Here is a 23,100-nt window from a genome sequence, read left to right as displayed (position 1 = left end):
ACATATTAAAATGTATGTGGTTACACATTTATTTATATGCTATCTCCTCATATGACAAATTTTCCTGCATTTTACCAAAAGTCACACTCTAATTACGTAGTTGCTCTATGAATTGTGAATCATATTTCTTTTCTTGAGACACGTATGAATGTACTGACTGCCAATCTCAAAAGAGGCTACTTACCTCACTAGCCATTGGCATAAGATGTGCAGACTTTGTTTAGATACGATCAATTTAATGGTCAATGTAACCACAAAAGATAGCACTCTTCAGATTCCTTTTTTTTCTGTCGTTGATATCATTTTAAAATTCATATTTGTAATTCTGGGCACAATGATTTATGAAATAAAGAAGCTTGAAAAAAAGAAAACAGTGTGAATCTTCTGCTGAGATTTCTTCAGAAATGCCAATTTGGAGCAATATCCTCTGAGCAATCTGATTTGTTAAGAGGAAGCACATACTATAGTTCATGTGGAAAGAACTTTAGCAGGGCAAATCTATGCTTTGAAATTTCTTCTGACAAGCCATTATTATTATTTTTTTTTGGGGGGGGGGATGGGAGACCAATAAGATGTACATAGTAGAGCAGGAATCTACAGACATTGCACTTGAAAAGGGACTCTCTTGTGATCTACATACATGCCTGCCACACTGCCTAGAAACTTTGGGCGGAAATGTATCAGCTCGTCCTCTCCCTATTGATTGGATGATGCATTTGGACGGAAGCAACTTTCCCCACTGCGGGCATCCTGTCTAGGTGAGAGTGTTGTCACCTTGCAAAAAGGGAGGGGATGCATTATTACATGGCAGTACTTGAGAGCAAGAAGGGCACTAAGGCGCCGGAATGATACAGCCCTCGTTAATCAGCTTTGAAGGGTCTGGAGTGTTTACATTTTTCGCATGTAACCATTTCCCTTCTGAGAATAGACTTTCCTTGTTTGCACCACCACAGCGTTACCTCGAATGATGAAAAACAAAACAGCCTTAAAGCAGTCACTCTGAATTTAGAGTGCCTGTTGATCTTGAATAGTAAAGACAGAGCAGTGATATTATCATCTCCTTACATGTATGTCTTGTTACGACAACTGACCCCAAAAACAAAAACAAACACACACACAAACACACAAAAATGCTGTCTTATAGAGTAAATGCCTCACAGAGGAGGAGTCAGTATCTTTAGGGTATCTCAATATATATCCAAAAACAATTTATGCCTGCCTCTCATGGGGATGTCTTTATTTCAATGTAACAAAAGAGTGCTGGAGGCCTGAAAAGAGTATAATAAACGGGAAGAGGGCAGCGGCCACGCAGCATAATTACATACTGATCTTGTTTACCGCATGCCAGCTGATACCTTCCTTACCGTTGCCGTGGGGATGAGTGGATGAAGAAATGGCTTTTGAGGGGCAACAAGACATGTTATCCACCATATCCCCATTGTTCGTGTCCTGGTTTCTCTGCATCCAAGTTTTTGCTCACTAATGCTCACTGCATTCACTCCCATTTCTTGACATTTTCTACCAATCATCTCAATTTTACATCACTGGTTTTTTTTTTCTCTCTCTCCATCTATTATAGATCTAACAGTCAATCCACACCACTCAAAATACATCTGTCGATATCATCCAATATAATAATACAGTCTACTCCATAACACTGAATCTCTTCTTAATGTACTACCTTAAACTCACTCTCACTATCCATGCTATTCTTTCTTTTTTATACTTAATACTCATTACAGTTTCCTCCATTCCATTTCCTTCTAATATATGGAGTTATATCTTCTTCCTCTACCCCAAGCCTCTTTCCTCCTTACACTCTCCCAAGCTACCCGATATCAGCAATGTGGACCTGTGGCGCTAGATTAAATTTCCTCTTGCACGGCTACTGTTCAGTGCTATAAAACCTGTGCCGCTGCGAAAATCTAGGGCGGGTGTCAATTTGTCTACCGGATATTGATCGCCATGGCAGCCGTGCAACTGCCCAGCACCTCAGAGACCCGAAGACGTCTTTCTAACAACATCTCCTTTAGATTTAGGCCGCATTCATCATCTCAGCAAAGGCCTGTCAAACACTATGAGTACAGTGCTGTTTGCTATCATACATCATGACCTGGCAGTTGAATGATCGGACCAATATGCCATGCACCACATTAAATAATAAAATTACAATTAGCATGGGTGTACCCTCTCTCCAACTCGACGTGTGCTGCAAAGTTTCACATTCCGACTGTAAACAGCACTCTCAGAGATGAATACAATGTTCTTGTCCTGATGATTTGTATATAAGTCACTTTTATTTCTCTCTTTTTTTCACACCTGCTGTTCTTAATTCTGTGCAGATTCTTCCAAGAGTAATGCAGTCAGAACATAAACTGTACTTTTTTAACTAAAGTCTAAAAGCCACCCTTTAAAAAGAAAAATACCAAAGAGAGTAAAATCCAACACGACAATGACGAAAAGGACACTTTTTGTTGCTTGTACTATGATTGTTATCTTTGATTCTTGATTCTGTGAATAAAACATACAAAAAAAAGGACAACTCCCAGGGATGCCAGTTAGCACAGAAGGACCTGTAAATCATCTACAAGATGCTGGTTTGTACGTAAAAGGGCCTGAAATTTGATATTGCCGGAGCCAGAATACAAGCTTTTGCCGGAAAGCTGGTATCCCTGAACTTCAGCTGCAAATTTCTGATTGATTTCAAGTTTGATCGCAACAACAGAGCGACAGAGAGGAGCATTGTTTACATCGGTTTCCAACCAGAATTGAAGTAAATATGGGGGAGGGGGGAACATCGTCAATAACCCGAAGGCTGTGGTGCACAAACAGGCCGGGGGTACTGTGCTGATGTCAATAATAGTCGAAGAGATGACCCCCAATTTCGCTGGCACTTTGAGATGAAAGTCAGCAGATTACGAGCCCTCGGTCCATGACTGTAATTGTGTCTTTTCTTGTAGAATTACAGGGTTGGTTTTTTTTTGTGTTCTTTCTTTATTATAGTAGGCCTATTGCAAGTACTTAGAGAGATATTTCTCATATGATGCATTTTAAGAAGAATCATCAGAAGAAGTCCTGGATTCATGAACAGAGACTTTTCGATTTCACCTCGTGGACGTGGCCATCGAGGAAACGACGTCATATTAAGGAACTACGCATGCTCAAGGTTCTCCAGCATGTCCAACGCCAGAATCTTTGAGGAATTTCACGGCCACCGAGATTCATGACATGATGACATCATCGCGTGGCGCAACCAATCACCAGCCCACTGGAGGGGATGGGGCCATGACATCATAGCAGTACATCGCGAACGGCATGCACTGAAAATCAAAATGGGTGACAACACCGCGGATGTGCTGAATGGACCGCAGCCATTTAGAGCCGCTCTCGTACGAGACTGGCAGCTATGTCCACACAATCGAAAAGTCCTTTAATGTTGATACTAATACACCATTTACCAGACATCTCGAACAATGCAGGTACTCTATTTCCAAGGAAATGACTTTAATAAAAAGAAGAAGAAAGTCACAGTGACAGGAAAGCATCCAAGCAGTGGATACTTGGAGCAAATTGGGTTCAATTTGACAGACAGGTGGAAGTTGTAGCCTTTGGGATATACATAGGTAATTTTATGGGATTTGATAGACAAGCAGAACATGCAATTCCCTACAAATGATGTACTGCATGTGTGAAAACAACAACGTTTTGCCTGCCTCCTTTCCTGGTCTCCAGTCCCAGAGGCCATACCACAATTAGAAATATGATCGTTATTTTCAAAATTTCTTTGGTTGATCTTTAATATCTTTTTACATATAAATAGTGAACTGATTACGAACAAGATAATGAGCCTTCAGTGCATTATCTTGATCACATTTTGAGATAGCCACCATAGAAAAATAGATTCTGAATATCTATTCATATATGTTTACATACATGCTACTTCATGAAGAAAAAAAAAAAGAAGTCAAAAGTCAACATCATAATGTATAGAAAGGAAGGGTAAATGTCAGTATGATGGATTATGAAACAATATCAGAGTGTGCTACATGCATGAACACACATTTTGGAAGACTGGAATGACAAAGATGGTATGCGACATACAGTGTAGTTGATACTCCAGTGTGTCGGCAAGGTACGAAGTCCTAAAAATGTCTTTCATCCCACCATATCACTTTCAAGCATTCCTTTGCATGAAATATATTTACATAAAACTGAACAAACCACAGCATCAAGTGCAAAATCCACAAGTTTAAATGAAGAAATTGTTTCCAGAAAATGTATTTAGCAAAGCTACTGCCCTGACGTGGTCAAACAAAGCTCTAGATGGACTCGTCTGAATACACCCTTTACTGTTGCTCTGCCCCAATCAGCCGTTACTTTTAATTTTGTTCATCAAGCTTATTCAATCTATGTACGACGCCACGGCAGACATGTAATTGGTCAATTACCATGTGAGACTGTCTTCACACTTCTATGGTGTGAAGCCGTAATTCGAGGATTGTCGAAAGGTGGTGAATGCCGAGACAAGGCCTATGCCTCCTGCTCCTGCGCAATCAAGAAATGAAGCAAGCAGCAGTAACTTGTCACCTGCCTCTTCAGACATTGATCACACACTGCAATCAAAAAGTATGGGATCAAGGCTGACCTGCACTCTCTTTATTTTTTTCTTTTGCTCAAGTTTCACCAAATAGCTGACTCTTCGGAAATTTACTCTCTAAAAAAAAAAATCGAGTGAAAATATTCACTCTTGAAGGAGTGAATACAAAAAAGAGTGAATTTCGAGTGAAAATGTTTATTTTCACTCATTTTGGAGTGACCTCAGGGATCACTCGAAGATTTTGGAGGGATCCCTGACGTCACTCTAAAACGAGTGAAAATGAACATTTTCACTCAAAATTCACTCCAATTTCACTCTAAATTCACTCTTTTTTGTATTCACTCCTTCAAGAGTAAATTTTTCACTCGCTCTCTTTTAGAGAGTAAGGAAACTTCTGTATTGGTTCCACAATTATGCGGCCTAAAACTTGTTCTTTAAATTCTCAATTGAAGATGTTTTTACTTCTTCATATGGAAGATTCTTGCATTAATCACAGTCCATTAACTACAACAGAACTTAAAATAGTTAGCCAAACAAACAAGGATATATCATAATGATTGCAAATTAGCTTGAAACACCAATCTTGCTCCCCCCCCCAAAAAAAAAAAAGAAAAGAAAAAAAAGAAATTACGTACAGTATAGAATCCATATTTTATGTTTCATACACACAGTATTCACATGGCACCTTTTTAGTACCTCAACAAATGGTCAAGATCTGCCATAATTGTTCTTTGAAGCAAGACCTATATGAGATGATCATATGCTATAAAAACTACAACCCCCACAAATGTCAAGCAGTTATATTCAGTTTTATAGATATGGGCCTTTGTCACTAACGGATACTGAAGATGGCTTACCCCATGATTAATCATACAACCTTTCACATATAATGTCAAGAATTTGCAATGATAGATGGATCAAGTCAAATATCAAAGCAAACATGTGGCAACATGGAAAGATTTATAATATTTATACTATGAGGCACAGTATTAATCTCTTTGACTGTGGGTAACTGGCATTTTACAGGGGTTTCATGCATTAAAATAATTATGTTTAAAAGCATACTACCTTTTGGTGTTTGGAGGTCTACATAAAAGACATTGAAAAATGGAAAGAATTGGCTGACAGGGTATGCATATAAAAAGCAGCTCACATAGGCATATATCTCAGACACAAAAGCGATATATTCGGCTCATACATTCAAAAGAGATTTACACCATTGCAAAAACACACTCGGTCTAAAACGTGAAAGAATTCTAAAGGGAAGATTATTTCATAGGATTCCATACTCTATGGATAAGTCAATAAAACCATTGTGCCTGCTTGAGGGTTCTCTCTCATGCATAACCTTTTTGGTTCTGGTGTCAAGGTTAAAGATACTGGCATTTTGTGCTAATTTTATGCCATTCTATGAGTCCATTTTTTTACTTTGACTTTGATTAAATAGGATTAAAATGAAAGTCACACTCTCCTTCATTAAATTACAATATCTTGTAGGACTAAGCAAGTTTTTAAGACAATATTCAGGTCTCAGTGAGGATGTAATCAATATTAAACTACATGTAAGAGTCCATCAAGATTGGTATCTTAAAAAAAAAAAACTTCTATTACCCAAAAAAAGGTTTAATAGCATTCTTAAATCTAGATGAGACTTGCGGGCCTCAAATTATGAAAGAGGGAAAGGGATTAAAATGATACTCAGAAAATAACGTAATATTTCAAACTTTGGCGGAGCACAGATATGATTGTCCACAAATACATCAATCGATCAACTGATGCATACAAATGGACTGTGGAATGACTATATGAGTAGAAAGCCCTCAAATGATGACCTCTAGCTCAATCTGGGAGTCATTCAGGCAAAGCGGGCTCTACTCAACCTTCATATCTCACTTGGGGGCCCCCTGTGGAGGGGGGGGGGGCTCTCTCAGGGGAATACTTTGTGTATGACACATAGGCCTTCTAGCAGCCTGCAGACCAGTAGCATGTAACGATATTGCCTAATACTGTAATAACTGGTTATGTAATGAGCTTAACATCTTAGACAAAAATTGACAACTATGAGTGCAACAATCAGCACATTTTGGCTAAATGTCTGAGTGAGCATACTCTTATTTCATATCTACTCTATATGTGACCCTGCACCTCAAAACAAACAAAAAGTCGCCAGACATGAATTTTTAGTTAAGACCACATTCTGAAAGAGCAGACTTTAAGCTTTAAAATGATGTATAACTCAAATCAAATGGACTCTCCTAACCTATCTAAATATTGGAAAGAAAGCACAAACTCAGGAAAAGTGTGAACTGAGAAAAGAGGCTCTGGAGTACAGTGTCTATTCAAGCGCTTAATCTTTACCAAACCGTGCTGGCTGTGCGATGAATGGGACAAAAAGGACGTAAACCACCAGAGTAACAACAATGAAGATTTTATCAGATTGAATTGATATCAAGCATGCCTCATTAACACATTCTGTCCATAATTAATGCCAACTTTCAAAGCAGTAGCATTATCCTTTCAAAAGTTATTAGAGTTGAAAGTGAAGAGTGTGGACAAGGTTTTTCAGAAATGAAAAAGGGATTTTAAAAACACACCTAATCACACTATTCTACCAAAAATGTTCGAGATAAACTGCTAAAAAAACACACTTTCCTGCCCGTTTTATGATACCAAATTTTAGCATAATGTAAAAGAAGACCCGCTCTTTAAGAAAATAGGAAAAAGTCAAGTTGGGCTAGGTTGACCAATTTCACTTATGTTCAGTCCTCCCGCAAAATCAGTGTGTGCGACTTTATGTTCGTTTTGAGGTGCACGGTCACATATAAACGCATTGACTCGCAAAATTCAACCAGATTTCAATCACATGCTGTAAAGAAAAAGTCATGGACTAAAGAACTGATGGGGAGCCACTTTGGGCTCAAAAAGAAAAGAAAACCAAAATAAGCTGGACAGAAATTGAAAAAAAAAAAAAAAAACATTATTTTTTAGAGGGTGTCACCCCAAGATTCTTCGGAGTGAAAGGGGGAAGGGAAGAGGGAGTGTGGCCATTGATCCCACCAGGAGACAGGAGCATTATAGAGGCAAAAGCATAATGTGATATTTCTGACTTCAATAGCAATTCTTCTTTGAAGTATGAATTTGACGAAGCACAAACATCATGATTGTGATGTCGTGAAATATGCATTACTCAAAGTTCTGTGTGGGCGGAACCACCAGCGAGTACTAGAAAGAGCTACAGTATTAACCCGTTGAAGATGAGTCCTGAGCATACTCAGGTATTCAGTGTAGATGGGAAATGCATGTTGTAGCAAAATCAGCCCGTCCTCAATGGGTTATGAAACCTTTGTGACAATTCCACACAGAAGCTGACTTTTTGTTGTTTTTGTAGTCCATTTCTTATCAATGGCAATGCATAATGTATCAATTTGGAGAAAGTTGTTAGCGGGGTGAAATAGGCATGATTAAATGTGTATTTTGTACTTAACTAAATACCTCACAAAACACTTGCATGTATGACATCACCTTCTCAGTCCTGTGTGTTGCAGTTACCACTACCTAAGTGTAGTACTCTTTTATTGGCTGATAATGAGATAGTTCACTCCCGTCTGCCTCTCGCGCTTTGTACGTGTAGGTGGGAGTCATCAGCGGCACGATAATTGCCTTTCATAATTCACTGCTTTCGTGGAAACGATCTTTGAAAAATTCATCCTAACGCAAACCTGCTCCCACGTAATTAATTTCTGATTGCATTTTGTTGCAAATGTTGATTTCTATTATAGGCAATGCCGTCTTTGTGCTTTAGGAAGAAATGAAGTCGACCTAATTGAACAAACTTTCCTCCTTCTAGGAAAAAATGATGAAAATATTGCTGAAATGTTCGGGTTATGGAAGCAGCAAACATGGAAGCATGCAGTAATATTCCAGAGTACCAAGAAAAATACATGTAAGCAGCAGAAAAACTTTTTTTTTAGTATACAATGATATCAAGCACAAACACATTAATACATTGTACAAGGACCTATTACGTTTAGGCTGATTGCACTGGGCAGTCAAGCATTGCTTTGGTTGTATGTTAGAGTTGAATTGATGTATTTATTCAAACATGGTGTAAAAAAAAAGCTTGCCATGCAAGGCCATGGAATGATAGCATACAATGTATATGTTACAAAAATACAACATATAAGTCAACAATAAAGAGAATGAATTTGAAAGATACAAATAACCAATACAAACGAACAAGAAAAAAAAAAGCGCACACACAAATAAGAACGAATAAGAGTAACCTACTATAAGTAAGCCTACAGATAGATGAAAAAAAAATAGCAAGTGAGTGGGAGATGGCAATTACTGACAAGGTGGGGGAAAATGATATAATTCGAGTCAATCAATTTACAAAGAAAATAGCCGGGTTCAGACGTACAAATTAGCGGGATGACGATCGCGATGCTCATCCCGAGTTTTTTTGCGAGCGTCCACACGTACCAAATTAGCGGGATAGCGATCGCGATCGGTATCCCGCTAATTTGGCGAGCGTCCACACGTACCGAATTATCCCGCTAATTGCCGATAGAGATAACAGCAAAGCCTGCAAACTGGGTCACACAGCGCCCTTCTCTATCACTGCCTGCGTGCACTTACCTTTGACCATTGTCTTTTACGCGTCAGCGGTGTGGTTCGCGCGCTGTTGTTGTTGTGCTCCAAAGAGGTGAAGGACCTCTTCGCAGAGGCCTCGCTGTTGTGATGTGCGCATTGCATGATGGGATATAAAAACTCGAGATTCTAATCCCGACCGTTCACACGTACCAGCGCGGGGCCAATTATCCCGCTAATTGACGAACCAGCGCAAGATTTCTTGGGATTAGCATCGCGATGCTTATCCCGCTAATTTTCGGGTTTTTTCTGTCCACACGTGCAAAAAACTCGGGATGACGATCGCGATGCAAATCTCGAGATTTGTATCCCGCTAATTGGTGTACGTGTGAACCCGGCTAATGTGTAAAATTGCTTTTGAGAATGTGGTAACTTAATTTATGGATCTTGTTTAAATAAGTATTTTGAAAATTTTTGATGCTGAATGTAAATTGTTGTTTTTAAGAATAATCAATTTTCGCTTGGGTAGATTAGGGATATTTTCACGGTTACATTATGTTGTACACGTATGTTCTCAACTGTTTGTAATAACAACCTTTGTCCACCTCCTGTATTTCATCAGCACATGATTCTCAATTAAAGAGCATCTAATTAAAATTGGTTCAACCCACATGCTGGTATTTGAAATAATATCCAAACTGCTGGTTTTTGATCATCTTCTTTTTTTTTTTCCAAGCTGGCAACACGCAAATCTTTAAACTGTCTAACATAAAATTCAGAAACTTATTCCTTCCTGTTCAATGCCGATGTGAACATGAGGTGAGAAATGAATTCTGTGAAACTGAAGACTTGATTCTTAACATCATGCAAGGTCCTGAAGGCAGTTCACTCTCTCCAGGAAAAGGTAGAATTTCAGGAAAGCTCTTAAAGTGATTGATTGCTGCGAGGGGCCGTGATGGCATCCAAACATCAGTCTGGCAGACTGAGAGCAGGCTGCATTATGAAGGTTTTCTACCAGCCTCCACAGGACAATATACAACGTATAATCCCTTCAGAACACCCTGTACAGATATACAGTGGCGGATCCAGGGAGGACCGCAACCGGCGCACATCCCCCCCCCTTTATTTTTTGTTGAAACAAAAGAAATAAAAAGAAAAAATGGGGGAGGGGTGCGTGCGCCCCCCTTTAATTTTGTAAACGCACCCCCTCTTTACGGAATTCCTGGATCCGCCCCTGGACATATGTGCAGTTACATCAATATTTGTGATATCTAGGAGCTTTCAACACTGAAATGATTGTACGACAGCTTCATCAAGTCAAGTTGTACAATAGCAATGACTGGAGTCATTTTTCTATTCTAAAGCACAATACTACCTTGAGGTGCAATGTCCCATACTCAATATCATGTGCTCACTTCTGTGGTTAGACATTGTACGCATACAGAAAATCAGAAGAACAATGTATAGTCAAACCTGTCTATAGTGACCACCGTCTATAGCGACCACCTGCTGCATGTGACCACTGAACACAATTCCTCCCAAGAGAAAGGCCATGTTAACGACCTTGTCTACTGTATCATCAAGATTGGACATGCAGTAAAAAAGTGAAGGACGTGAAGTGTCATATGATTTTTGACATTACGATATTTGGCGCAAACCACATTACAAGCAAAACAATAAAGATAGTGATGGTATCTCTCTGCAACTCTCCCATTCGTTTGTATACAAAATATCTTAAATGTTTTGTTTTGGTGTAATTCATCACTCCTGCAACCTCATTCTCCTGTGGATTTACTGTTTCTACGTTTTACTACAAAACTGAATTTGAAATAATGTGCTGCAGAATATACTGCATTGTATGCAATTGTCTTCTTTTTTTTTAACTTTAAAACAGGATACGTAACGAAGATAATGTGAAGTCAATTTAAGACTTGTGAGAAGACAGCATCATCATGGAAACTGCACACACATTTTCCCCCTCTCTTTCTTCTCCTCCTCCTTCTCCTCATCTTCTTCTTCCTCCTCCTCCTCCTCCTCCTCCTCCTCCTCCTCCTCCTCCTCCTCCTCCTCCTCTTCCTCCTCCTCCTCCTCCTCTTCCTCCTCCTCCTCCTCCTCCTCCTCCTCCTCCTCCTCCTCCTTCTTCTTCTTCTTCTTTTGGTAATTACAAGTACAGGCCACCATGGGGTGTATCAGCATGCTGGTTTCTGTCGTAGAGGTATCGTTAGCTATTAAAGTGGACATTACACATGCATGGCTATATGGCAGATTATCTGTCTATGTGTGCACAATATCCCATTCCATACTTTGTCCATGAAATCATAAATATATGGGGGGGGGGGGGGGGGGAGGGCTGGAGCAATGGGAGAAGATTATGATTGTCTGTGACCTGATCGCTGAGGATACATGGAGGAAAGTGTTCCATGAATATCAAATGAAACAAGAAATGAAACCTGGCCCCGGCCAGAGGGTTCCCACGGGGGATTTCGGCAATATGGCTCTCATAATTGAAAAAGCATTATGGGGTTGCTACAGGCCTGCTACTGACATGAAAACGACTTCTTTGAGATTTTGAAGACCAGGGGAGTCAGCCCCTCTTCTCCATGCTGCAGTGATGAAAGGGAAAAGAAATGTTTTCCCTCATTCATTCCTCTTCCATGGAAAACCAGGAACGGCTTGTTTGATGTCTTTGAGAGCATCAACATTCATGAAACATTGGGCCAATTCTTTTGGAGAGAAATCGTGACATCAAAGCCTGCGACGTTTGACCTTCTCCATTCACAATGCACTGAAAATTGTGATGCTATTAAACTGCATTTGAGATTTTATTCTATTATTATTTTCACTCTTTTTTTCTTGGGGGGGGGTGCCATCAATTTACAGAAACACAACTGACTTTGGCAGTCTGCCTGCAACTAGACAATACATGAAGTACTAGTACACTATACAAAAGTAGGTACAAACCTACTTCATATAACAGCCTTGGCAAGCTACCAGAAAGCTTTCCATTTATACTTCGTGTTTGGCCATTGGCGTAATCACAGCATGGAGTGCAATCCACATAAGAAAAATCATCACAGCTTGTCTGCAATGATGGAGACAACTGCAAATTGCAACACTAAATTTCATGTGAAAATGCAAAAAATTGCATAACAGAAGGACATGCATTCATATCCGAATCACAAGACGCCACAGAAATCTGTTTATAATACCAGTGTTCACATCAATTGGTGAAATAATATGTCAAGCTATACTGCGGCATTTCAGTTGGTACTATTCTCATTCACGAAATTCTGTGAAATTTTGGCCTAAAAATACATGTCTCTGAGAGAAGCACTGCGCATACATGCATATCTCCTTCCGTTGAGAAGACTGGGAGGTGCATATTCATGTCAGGTGAGAAATACACCACAGTCCAAAGAGTGGTATTTTGTAACAAGATACACACTCAAATGTTGCATGAGCAATTTGTGCAAACTTAAAATTACCACCCTTATTGCCGAAGTATTCTGCGTGGTATTACACAAAATGTTTCACAAGTTGTGTGCATTCATATTACAAAATACAGTGCAAAATACCATGCAGTATTTTGGTGCAAGTGTAAATGACCCCAGAGTGCAATGTTGAAGGTGGTATTGGGCACAATAATGTTGCAACTTTTACTGTGATGTCACAAGTACTATAAAACCAAGATTCTCTCAACCTAGGACAAACATATGTGGGTAATACTAGTAGTTAATGGTGTGAAGCTTCATTGCAGGAAATAACCCCTGCAGTTTTTACAAATTTGTTTGTGACAGATTGATATCTTGCAGCAAAGTAACATAACAAATATAGAATCAGTCAGTGTTGAGTGTTGATGGATGTTTGTGTATAAACATGTCACTTATAAGTGGGTCAGCTCCTGTAAGAGAATCCTAACAAAGACACTCGTAGAAACAAGCATCTGAGAAACCTGGTACCAAGCTTGATCTCTTGGCTGGTAATATTTGACAAAGGGACAGATGGCACATGACATTGCTACCAAGCAATGACATCTGAATTTTGTACAGAGAACTGTTTGACCAGTTGCTTTTGATCACTGTCTACTAGAATAGGACCATGTCACACAAACGCACCTCAATGACATCTATTTGTACAAAGAACTGTTTAACCAGTTGCTTTTGTGATCACTGTCTACTGAAAATAGGACCATGTAACACAAATGCACTTAGTATTTTAATGCCACAATACCAAATTTGATATGGATTTTCTCTGACTTTTCGATGATGTGGGATTTGACCAAGCCATTACATACAGTCCCCCCCCCCCCCATTGTAATCATGTCCATACTCTGAGTTAATGGTGAAACAAAACAGAAGTGAACTGCATGGATTGATGAACACTGCCTTCTGCCTCCGAAAGGGGACAGCTACAATTACAGTGTACCTATTGATATGCATATTAGCTGCATCCTATCCACCCGACACCTTTTGACTTTTCACTACGTATATTGTGACCCGCAGTGCTTGACGCTATGACTCCGGCCATCTTCAGAGGCAGCGGGGAAGTCACCGCCTCTCGAAAATTTGAAACCAGTTTGGACGAAGCGCTGTCTCCCAGCGAGCACTCCTCTGAGATCCAATGTCACTGCCGGGAATCACATACAGTATGGTGTGTCTCTCGCTCCCTGGACTTCTCTCCTTCCTCTTCCCTTTCCTTCTCCTCTCCTTCTCAATTTACGCACATACACTCTCTATCTATCTATCTATCTCTTTTGTTCTTTTACATAAAGTGTTATGTACAAGATGTAGGTGCTTGAAGAGATGCAGCTCTTTGGAGTACTGTTGTGAGGTCCTGACTTAAGCTTGCTAACACACATCCAGCTGCATGTCATTTGTGAGCAATGGCTAAAGCATTCTCGGTTTACACAGCATGTGGAACAAGTACAATCATCTGCAATATTTGACGAAATTTTAAAGGACAAGTCCATCTTCATATAATAAGGATTGAGAGAATGCAGCAATATTAGTAGAACACATCAGTGAAAGTTTGAGGAAAATTGGACAATCTGTTCAAAAGTTACGAATATTTTAAGTATCTGCGCAGTCACTGCGGGAAGAGAAGACTACTGCAGTGTATGATGTCACATGCGTACAACTATATAAGGAAAATAAAAAGAGAATTTCACAAAACTTTACTTTATGAATAAAGTGCAAATTTCTTGGACTTGATACTGACGTATGTTAAGGGTAATATTATTCCCCCTTCCTTCTGAAAGAGAGAAGTCGAGTGTTCTTTTGTAATGCAAGAAAAATGGAAATATGTTGAATTTCCTTTATTCTTTCTTTATATCGTTGTACTCATGTGACATCACAAGCTACAAACGGCTATAGTAGTCTTTTCATCCAGCCATGACTGAGCAGAAACTTCGAAAATTCATAACTTTTGAACGGATTGTCCGATTTTGCTCAAACTCTCACTGATGTGTTCTACTAATATTGCTGCATTCACTCAACCCACAAGTCTATGAAGGTGAACTTGTCCTTAAGTGTTCCTTTGATACCAAAGTACTGTTTAATCCTTGGGTTCAAGAAAACATCAATTTAACAAATAAAAAAAAACTGATGGAATTCTTTTGCTTAAAAAAAAACAACTGTATGATCATCAACAGTCTTGGCTGTTATGAAATTGAAGATTTTGCATAAATTGCAATTTATACAAAATGCCTTGGAGCACTTTCACAAGATGGGTGTTTGACTTGTCCTAAGGATAATAATTTTCCTCCTTGCATTATATTCATAAGCAATATGCTGGGAAAAAAACAAATGTGACTTAAAGTTTACCTTGATAAGCCCAGACCTATCTTGATACTTCATAGAGTAAGAGGTGTCGTGACTAAATTATGATGACGATGATGAAACAGCATTTATATAGTGTCATTTATCTGTAGAAACATTCAAAGGGGCCTGATTTGTGACAATTTCATGTAGAATGAGACACCTAATACCTTAGTTTCAGCTATTAAATCCATTTGCAAAAAAACTTGTGCTCGAGATTTAGTACCTTTTTAAATCGTACAAACAACATTGTAATAGCTGTCTTTTAAAATCATACAAACTAATAGTTGTATCTTAATTAATATGTCTTTTCTATATGATTTAGTGCATATATCTTATGAGAGTCCATCTATGCAGTCACACTGTGTCCACTGTTTCCCCTCATTCTTAAATTTTATGAGACAGTCAATTAGAGTAAAGGTAGGATAACTTGGCTCTAATAGGAAAAGGAATAAAAAATGAATAAGTGTGTGCAACTCGCCTGCAGCCATGCAAAACATGACAAACTACACAAACCTGGCATTAAATTCATCATCACTTGTGCAGCAGACGCCATGCGATACACGGAAAACCACTATTACACGTCACTCTGTGCCAGCTCTGGGTTTCATCACATACAGAATGCATGACGGCCGAGGTAGCGGCAATCTTGCCTCAGAAAAATATGATCGTTTGCAAAATCTAGTCATTATCTATTCATGCCGTTTCCGCCAGATCCATCTTGCAAATGAGATTAAAATGATACCCGGTAGTATATGGAAGGATGGCAAAATATGAAAAATGAATAAATTGCAAATGGCAGTGACCTTTTTAACTTCAACAGTAAATATGATCACAGTTACAGCAACAGTCCAAATGAAAGAAAGAAAAACAGGGGAGGGAGAGAGAAAGAGATGCAGCTTTAAAATGTGTAAAACACTCAGAAACTTGTTTAAAAACAATCAGTATCAACAATCAAAAGGTGACTTGCATGTATCATCCATAAGGTAGAATTATGGCAAATGAAACACTCTATTATTTTTTTCCTTCAATCATATACACTACTGGAGTATAACATGTTGAAGTTCAAAGTCAGCTTCGCAATAAGAACCGAAATCTTTAATCTCATTAGGTAAACCTCTGTCAAGCAAGTGCATAAAAAAACGATATATTTTTATATTTGTTTGACATTGTTGTCGATACATTGGTGCAAAATGAAAGAGTTTATTCCTTCTTTCCTTGTATAAACTTCTCGAGTCAGTACAAATCTTAAACAGGGCTTGGTAACTTTAAAAGCCACTCAAGAAAGCCACTATGCAGCTTAATACCACTTGCAAAGGCAATGAGGCCAGCATTAGCAGCAAGAAGTGGCGCTGCTGTGTCCACAACTGAGACACGGCAGATATATTGTAACTATTATGGAAACATGAGGAACAAGATGACATGCTGCTATCATCCCACTTACGAGTATCACAACCAAAGCGTCACCAGAAACCTGCTCAACAAGTCAAATACTGGTTTGTGCAGCTGACGATTACGCTCCTGATGTAAATTAAAGCAAGGCTCTACACTGCAAAAAATCCTACACCGGCTAAGCATTGACTTGTAGTACACTGCAGTGCCATTTCAGCACATTATTTTCCCATGGATACCTCAAAACTGCTTTGATTTGTCACTTTGATAAATCTGATTTTTATCATTGTACATATCTACATTCTATGACTGCATTTCCTTTCACTTCATTTTAATAATAATAATAATAATATGAAATATTCATGTGGCGCTTAATACAAACATCTTTCAAAATGCTTTACAATTATCAAAACACACAAACATATAAATCAGCTACGAATACAAATAATGAACTATACATAATCATCATTTTAATGCCGTTCTTGGTTTCCCAAAGATTTTTTTTTCTTGCACAATGTTTAACGTTTGACCAAAAAAACAAAACTACACAAAATAAAACAAAACAACACATGCAAAGAAAAAAAGCTATAGCATGTCAAATGGTAAAAATAGTACACATGACATAAATCCCCCTCCTTCAGTCATCATAATTAATGGCTTCCCAAAAAGGTTAGCTTGTGTAGCAGATTTCTGGCTATTTTTTCTCCATTCCAATTACATATACAAAGAGAGAGAACAAGACATAGATAGATAGATAGATAGATAGATAGATAGAGAGAGAGAGAGAGAGAGAGAGAGAGAGAGAGAGAGAGAGAATTGTGATTTTTTTTTTTGCTGTTGTATGTATCATGTATTGAATGTCATTTTGCATGTCGTCTTGTATACTGAGTGATTACTGTACGTACTGTTTATAACACTTATGCACTCTGCACAAATGGCGAAACAAGTTCCATGGATATATTTACATTGACAATAAAATACTTTGAACTTTGAAGAGAAAGATTCAGTTTTCCAGAGTGCTTCTCATTTGCTCAACATGTTTTTGGCTTCCTGTTGAATACTGCAGTGAACATTTCTACTTTTTAAGATGAAGTGTTACCTTTTGTACCTGTGAGCTTTTCAAAATCGCTACCTCCCTTTTCGTGAGTGCACTTGCATCCCCAGGAAAGGTTTCAGCCATGCCATAAAGTTTTGAGAGTCTGCACGCTCCCAGCAGGGCACGCTCAGCAGAGCTGTGCATCTCACCCAGGAAGAGGGTCATAAACAGCGAGAGCATTCAACTGTCTAGCGATAGGCAGTCCATATTTTACAGCATCTACTAAATGTCAGCCTGCCCAAGCTGGTCATCGCCAAGCCTAAATTGCTTTATTATAGCTCAACGTTTTCTCCATTTTCGTTTTTTTTTTTCTTTTACTTGAATACGGTCACCAATCTTGGGACATTTCATTTTTCTCCAGGCCACTAAGCACCTCATGAAGCTTACACTGTTTTGCACTATCTGATACATCAGATCTATTCACAGGGTAGGGGATTCAGGTAGCATTAAACATTTTGTAGTCAACCTTGATATAAAAGTCAGACTATCACAGATAAAAATGGCTCTCATATGAACCTGTTCCAAAAAGCCCAGTTTACAGTTTTACATCAAAGCATGCCCTGCAGATCTGACCCAGTACGGGGCTGTGAACAGTAAAACCTTTATTATGAAAACTAAATGTACATAGCAAAAGGCAATCTGATCATGAAGCTACCATCCCTCATACACTGTATCTTTATAATTTGTGATATGTATTTCTATAATTTATCTAATAACTTGTAATAAAAATGGGTGTGATGACAACTTGCCTATCTTTTCATCATTGTAGGCAATACATCCCTTTGATTTTGGCTGAATAAACCTGTAAACTACTTGACAATGTGATCCATACAAATGTAGCTGAGTGAATAGTTACTGATGAATCATCTCTTTTTCTTCACATCCACTCCAAATGATTTTCTATCTCTCAAAGAGTTCATCTTCTATCGTAAACTCACCGACATCTGCCACGATGCTCCCCGGTTCAAGCTCAAGAAGAAACTCCTTCACCCGAGGCCACGCCTTGTAGTGGGCGTCGACGAAATGCGGTGCGATGCGGTCGTAGACATCACGAACATGCTTCTTCTCAAGGGCCACAGATTCAGCCTCTCGATCCATGGAGAAGAGGACGTTTACACGAGGAGACGTACACCGGAAAGAAGAGAAGAGTAGGGAGGGAAGGCAGAGGTCAAAGGTCACGACCTCAGGCTGGGTCACCTTTTCCCAGTGCGGTAAGGAGATGACTGCCGCTGCGGCATTGGAGGATCAGTCACCATCAGATCTGCATATAAAGAAGAATAAACCACAGAATATCACAAATCAATGAAAAACAAAAAAAAATGATCACATAGCATATAGTCGGTCAGAACCATATTTTAATGACAACATGCTTTCTAACATCAACATTTAAATCTTCAAGGAAAGTGCACAAAATGCTCCCTCTATAGACAACAAAATGGCAGAAATCTTTTGTGTATATCTCTGATTGCTATAGAACCAAATATCCTTGTTGAATACAAAAAACTTTCATCATGACAACGAGTTGAATACTTGGTGTGTTCCCTTTAAGGATCAGCTATTTTAAGCCATAGGTAGCCTGTTTGTTTGTTTGTTTCCAACCAAGGGCTCTGAAATGAAACTACTTCCGCTGCTAGTATCTGCTACCCCTAGTAGTTGTACTGCAGTGCAAATTAACTGACACGGCTCTGCATCAACAACTGTTATTACGGCTGCTAAACATATCACAGACGTAAGATGCTTTGTGTAATTGTCACAGTCTCATCATCCTGCCCCGTGTTCAGACTTTGAAGGAGGGCGACTGTTTACAGAGCTCAAAGAAAGCTGGCGGCTGGTTGAAGTACTCCGCTTTCTCCCATTTCACATCAGCATTAGATGACACAAACAAAAGCTTGCACACGTGCTGGTGGCAGTGTGTACACACAGGGGGATTACACTCACACGTCACATGTTTACTTTTTTGAAATCGACAAAGGTTGTGTTCACACAATGCATGGATTTCTACAAGAAAAAAAAAGGAAAATCTTGTCAAGGTGTATAGTTACTGGCTGTCTCTATGATAAATACTGTATATAAAAAGAAAGAAAAATTCTTGAATATATCCTTACTTAGTGCAGAGGATGAATCTAACATGCACTCTTCTCTATGACTGCATCTGTAACTTCTAGAATGCAATAATTGATACACAATTTTTATTATGTCACAATTTATGTGACAATAAATGCATACATTCCAGTACAGTTAAAGTGCATCCCATTTAAAATCATGTTTTAAAGGGCATATTCATGCAGTGAGACACTATACTCATTCCAAAACTACGAGTTATACAGCCTAAATACAGAAGCATGTACATGCAATTGTTTTCTACTTACTGCATTCTTGCCATGGCCATATGTATACCCAGAGAACATTCATCATAGATTTAAATCTACTGATGAAAAAGCACATTTTGCATCACATTCCACTTCTGAAAATATGTGATACATCAAATTTGAAGACAGTTTGCAGTATGACATATGTCGTAAAGCAAAGACCCTTGACATTTACTGGATAACAGATCTTTAAATTCAGCTCAATACATTTGGCGGAATGCAGACTTAAACTGAGCAGTGATTACAGCGGATGAAAGTTCAAAGCAAGCTAATGTACTTCGCAAATGGACCACGCTTGCATTACACACGGTACCGGGAGAGTGCCTTTTCAGACATCTTGCGTATTTCTCCTTATTCTGTGGGCGGCTTCGCTCACTCTCACGATCGACATTCCTTTCATTACACAGACCCTTTCAGCGACCCATTATTTGTACACAGCTTCCTGCAGCCTCTTTGAACAACCTGGGGAAGAAACGGCAGAATTCGATATCACAGGAAGTACTGCATTGAGAAGTCCCCTATTCCAAACCAACCTCCTTTCCTGCCTCAAATTGAATGACAAAAGGGCAATATTTCCTCCAGTGATTTGATCTCCGGACAACCATGCTCTCTCAAATCTGGTTATACGACCGCGAGCTTTCCGGATAAAATACCTCTTGTGCATACTTCTTCCAGACATTCAACCACGCATTCGCCCGTTTGCGTCACAGGCGCTGACTTAACGGCGAGCATTGATACTTGACAAAATTTTTTCGGCGAATCCATCAACCGACTGAAAACAATTTGCCAGTGGGTTCTCCCTTTGACGTCTGCCGGAGCTATCTGGCAGATTACAACGAGGGTTGACTGATCGCCAGTTGATTACGCCCGTCCCCAGAGACTTGTGATCGCGTAGCGCCAACTGTCTCTGATATTTGGACATGATTCCCCCCCAAACACCATGGGAACTGACTCTAGATAAATATCTATGTCTCTGCCTACGCCGTCCAATTTGCCGCGTCACTATTTTGTCAAAATCTGCAATCTACTTGAACAAATCTGCAAGCACTTTCAGTGTTTCAGTTACAGATATATGATGACTTCACTATCAAGTACAGGAACTATCCATTGTTGAGAAATTGCCGACAAAGCATAAGATTTCCTTCTGCACACAAGTTATGATGGGATAGACTAGACTTTCTTTTTTCGATTTTTTTGTTTTCGTTATCTACCGTGGTCAGATGAAGTGTTGGCACAGCTTTTGAATGCATCTCACAGAGTTTGATAATGATTTTGGCAGCACCGATTCAATCAAAGAAACAATCATTTTCATTACAGAATAGCTGGAATCTTTGTTTTTGAAGTTTTTTGTGATTGATTGAAAATGGTCTATTAATTAATTTGGTGACCATTGCAATACACAACAGCATCAACTCCAAATAAGATATTTGTTTTCCAGTACATTAGATTAAAATGCACACCAAAACTATGCAGATAAAGCATAAATTCAATAAAAATATTGTGCTTTCATGAAACAAATTCATACTTAGTCACCACAGACATATTCCAGTCTACTGAAAAAATACAAAATTCAAACAATGAAAAAAAAGTAAATATCCAAGTGTGAAAGAAATTAACAAAGTGTGATAATTTCTTTTCTTATCACGCGCCATTTGTAAAGCATGCAAATGCCCTTCAAAAAAATTTATCAGTTCTCATGAAAGACAAAGCACACTTCTGGTTCTCTAACTCTCTCAACTTGTTAAGATGTACAATTCATGCTGCTGTACATACACGCCAATTTTTCTACGTGAGAACATCCAATTTCCGTACAGTCCGCCCAACAGGACTCCCACGGAGGATTTTTCTTCCTTCATTTTGCTTCTCCAGCCGGAAATTGCCAAGATGCTCACATTTGACTTCCGCCCGCTGGTTCCGCCTCTCCTTGCGAGATGAATGACCCACATAGGCCGCACAGAATCCGCCCACACGTTACACCTGCCTGCCTCCCTTGTCCTCGTGTTCATCGGCATTAACAGTTTACCCAATCAAGAGGTACATGATGTAGGTCTTGCCCTGCTGCAACAAGGCGGCGGTGTAATGGATTCGCCAATTTATAAAACATATCTGCCTAAGTGGTCGGGGGTAACCTAATCACAGAGATGAGGCAAGCAGGAAACTCCTGTGATCTTCTCCCCACTCGTGCAGCTCTTTACCTGGCCCAGCTGCACACACGAACAGCAAAGCTTGCTTGGATTCTACGCAAACAGTACAGTGACTAGATACACCGGGCGGATTACGTAGATTGGCGAACACACTCTCCCGGACTGGTGAACATGATCCACGGTTAAATATGACATTACCATGGATGACTGACACATCTGTTGAAGGAGGTTGATGAACATAATCATGTACCACTGATAGATGATGACAATGATAATGATGATGTTAATTACCATGATGATGATGATGATGTTAATTACCATGATGATGATGATGATGATAATGATGATGATGATGATGATGATGATGATTATAATGATGATGATGACATTGAGGAAGATAGCTATGTGATATCAAAATCCTGTAAATAATAAATTGATGGCAATCATATCCATATATTCCCTGCACCATGAGCCCCTTCTATGATAGATACAGGTACATTACAAGTGTTTATAATTATCATTATTATTATATTTATCTTTCCTACATAATCATAGCAATCATAGTAAAAGTGGTATGGAGGAAGACATGCAAAAGAGACAATGATTACCACAAATATGACCATGATGATGCAAACTGAACATTAACAAACATTTGATTAACTCGAGCCTTCCCTTTACTTGCTGTCATCCTGCACAAATCTTACAGACTTATAATGAAATCCCTGCAATTATTCATTATCTTCAATCAGTAGCATCTCAATTTCTCTTACATAAAAAGATTTAAAGAAACTGAAATCTTTAACCAACAGCAGATCTACAGTGTAGATTTTCATTGCTGTACGGCTTTGCTCACTTCTGCAACAGATTAAGGCAGACACTGCGTGATTATATTCTGGGTCTTCTAATACGCACTATCCACTTATTCCATTAGAAATTCATGGATGGTATATTGTATTACTAACAAAAAGGCACATGTTTTGTCAAAGATGTACATTAAGGATTTAGCCTTGCACATCAGCAAATTTCAGACCTTCATATATTAAAAAGAGAAAAATGAGAGAAAATTACAAAGACACAGTTATAACTCCTCTAATCC

At 39.0% G+C, this 23,100-nt stretch overlaps 1 protein-coding gene across 1 annotated transcript in view; it reads right to left on the bottom strand.

Moving 5' to 3' along the window:
• LOC139737493 (uncharacterized) overlaps window positions 1-23,100 on the bottom strand; it is a 73,755-nt gene that overhangs the window by 25,517 nt on the left and 25,138 nt on the right. The window contains exon 2 of the mRNA XM_071648165.1: window positions 18,430-18,752. Within this exon, the coding sequence (XP_071504266.1) occupies window positions 18,430-18,589 (160 nt within the window). The 5' untranslated portion in view covers window positions 18,590-18,752. The remainder of the gene's footprint in view (window positions 1-18,429; window positions 18,753-23,100) is intronic.

The sequence above is a fragment of the Diadema antillarum genome, unplaced genomic scaffold, assembly GCF_040938485.1.
Source record: "Diadema antillarum isolate AM-2024a unplaced genomic scaffold, OU_Dant_1.0 seq00000693_RagTag, whole genome shotgun sequence".
In the NCBI taxonomy this organism is placed as follows: domain Eukaryota; kingdom Metazoa; phylum Echinodermata; class Echinoidea; order Diadematoida; family Diadematidae; genus Diadema; species Diadema antillarum.
Note: the sequence above shows the minus strand (reverse complement) of the source record. Positions and strands in the feature narration are given on the sequence as shown.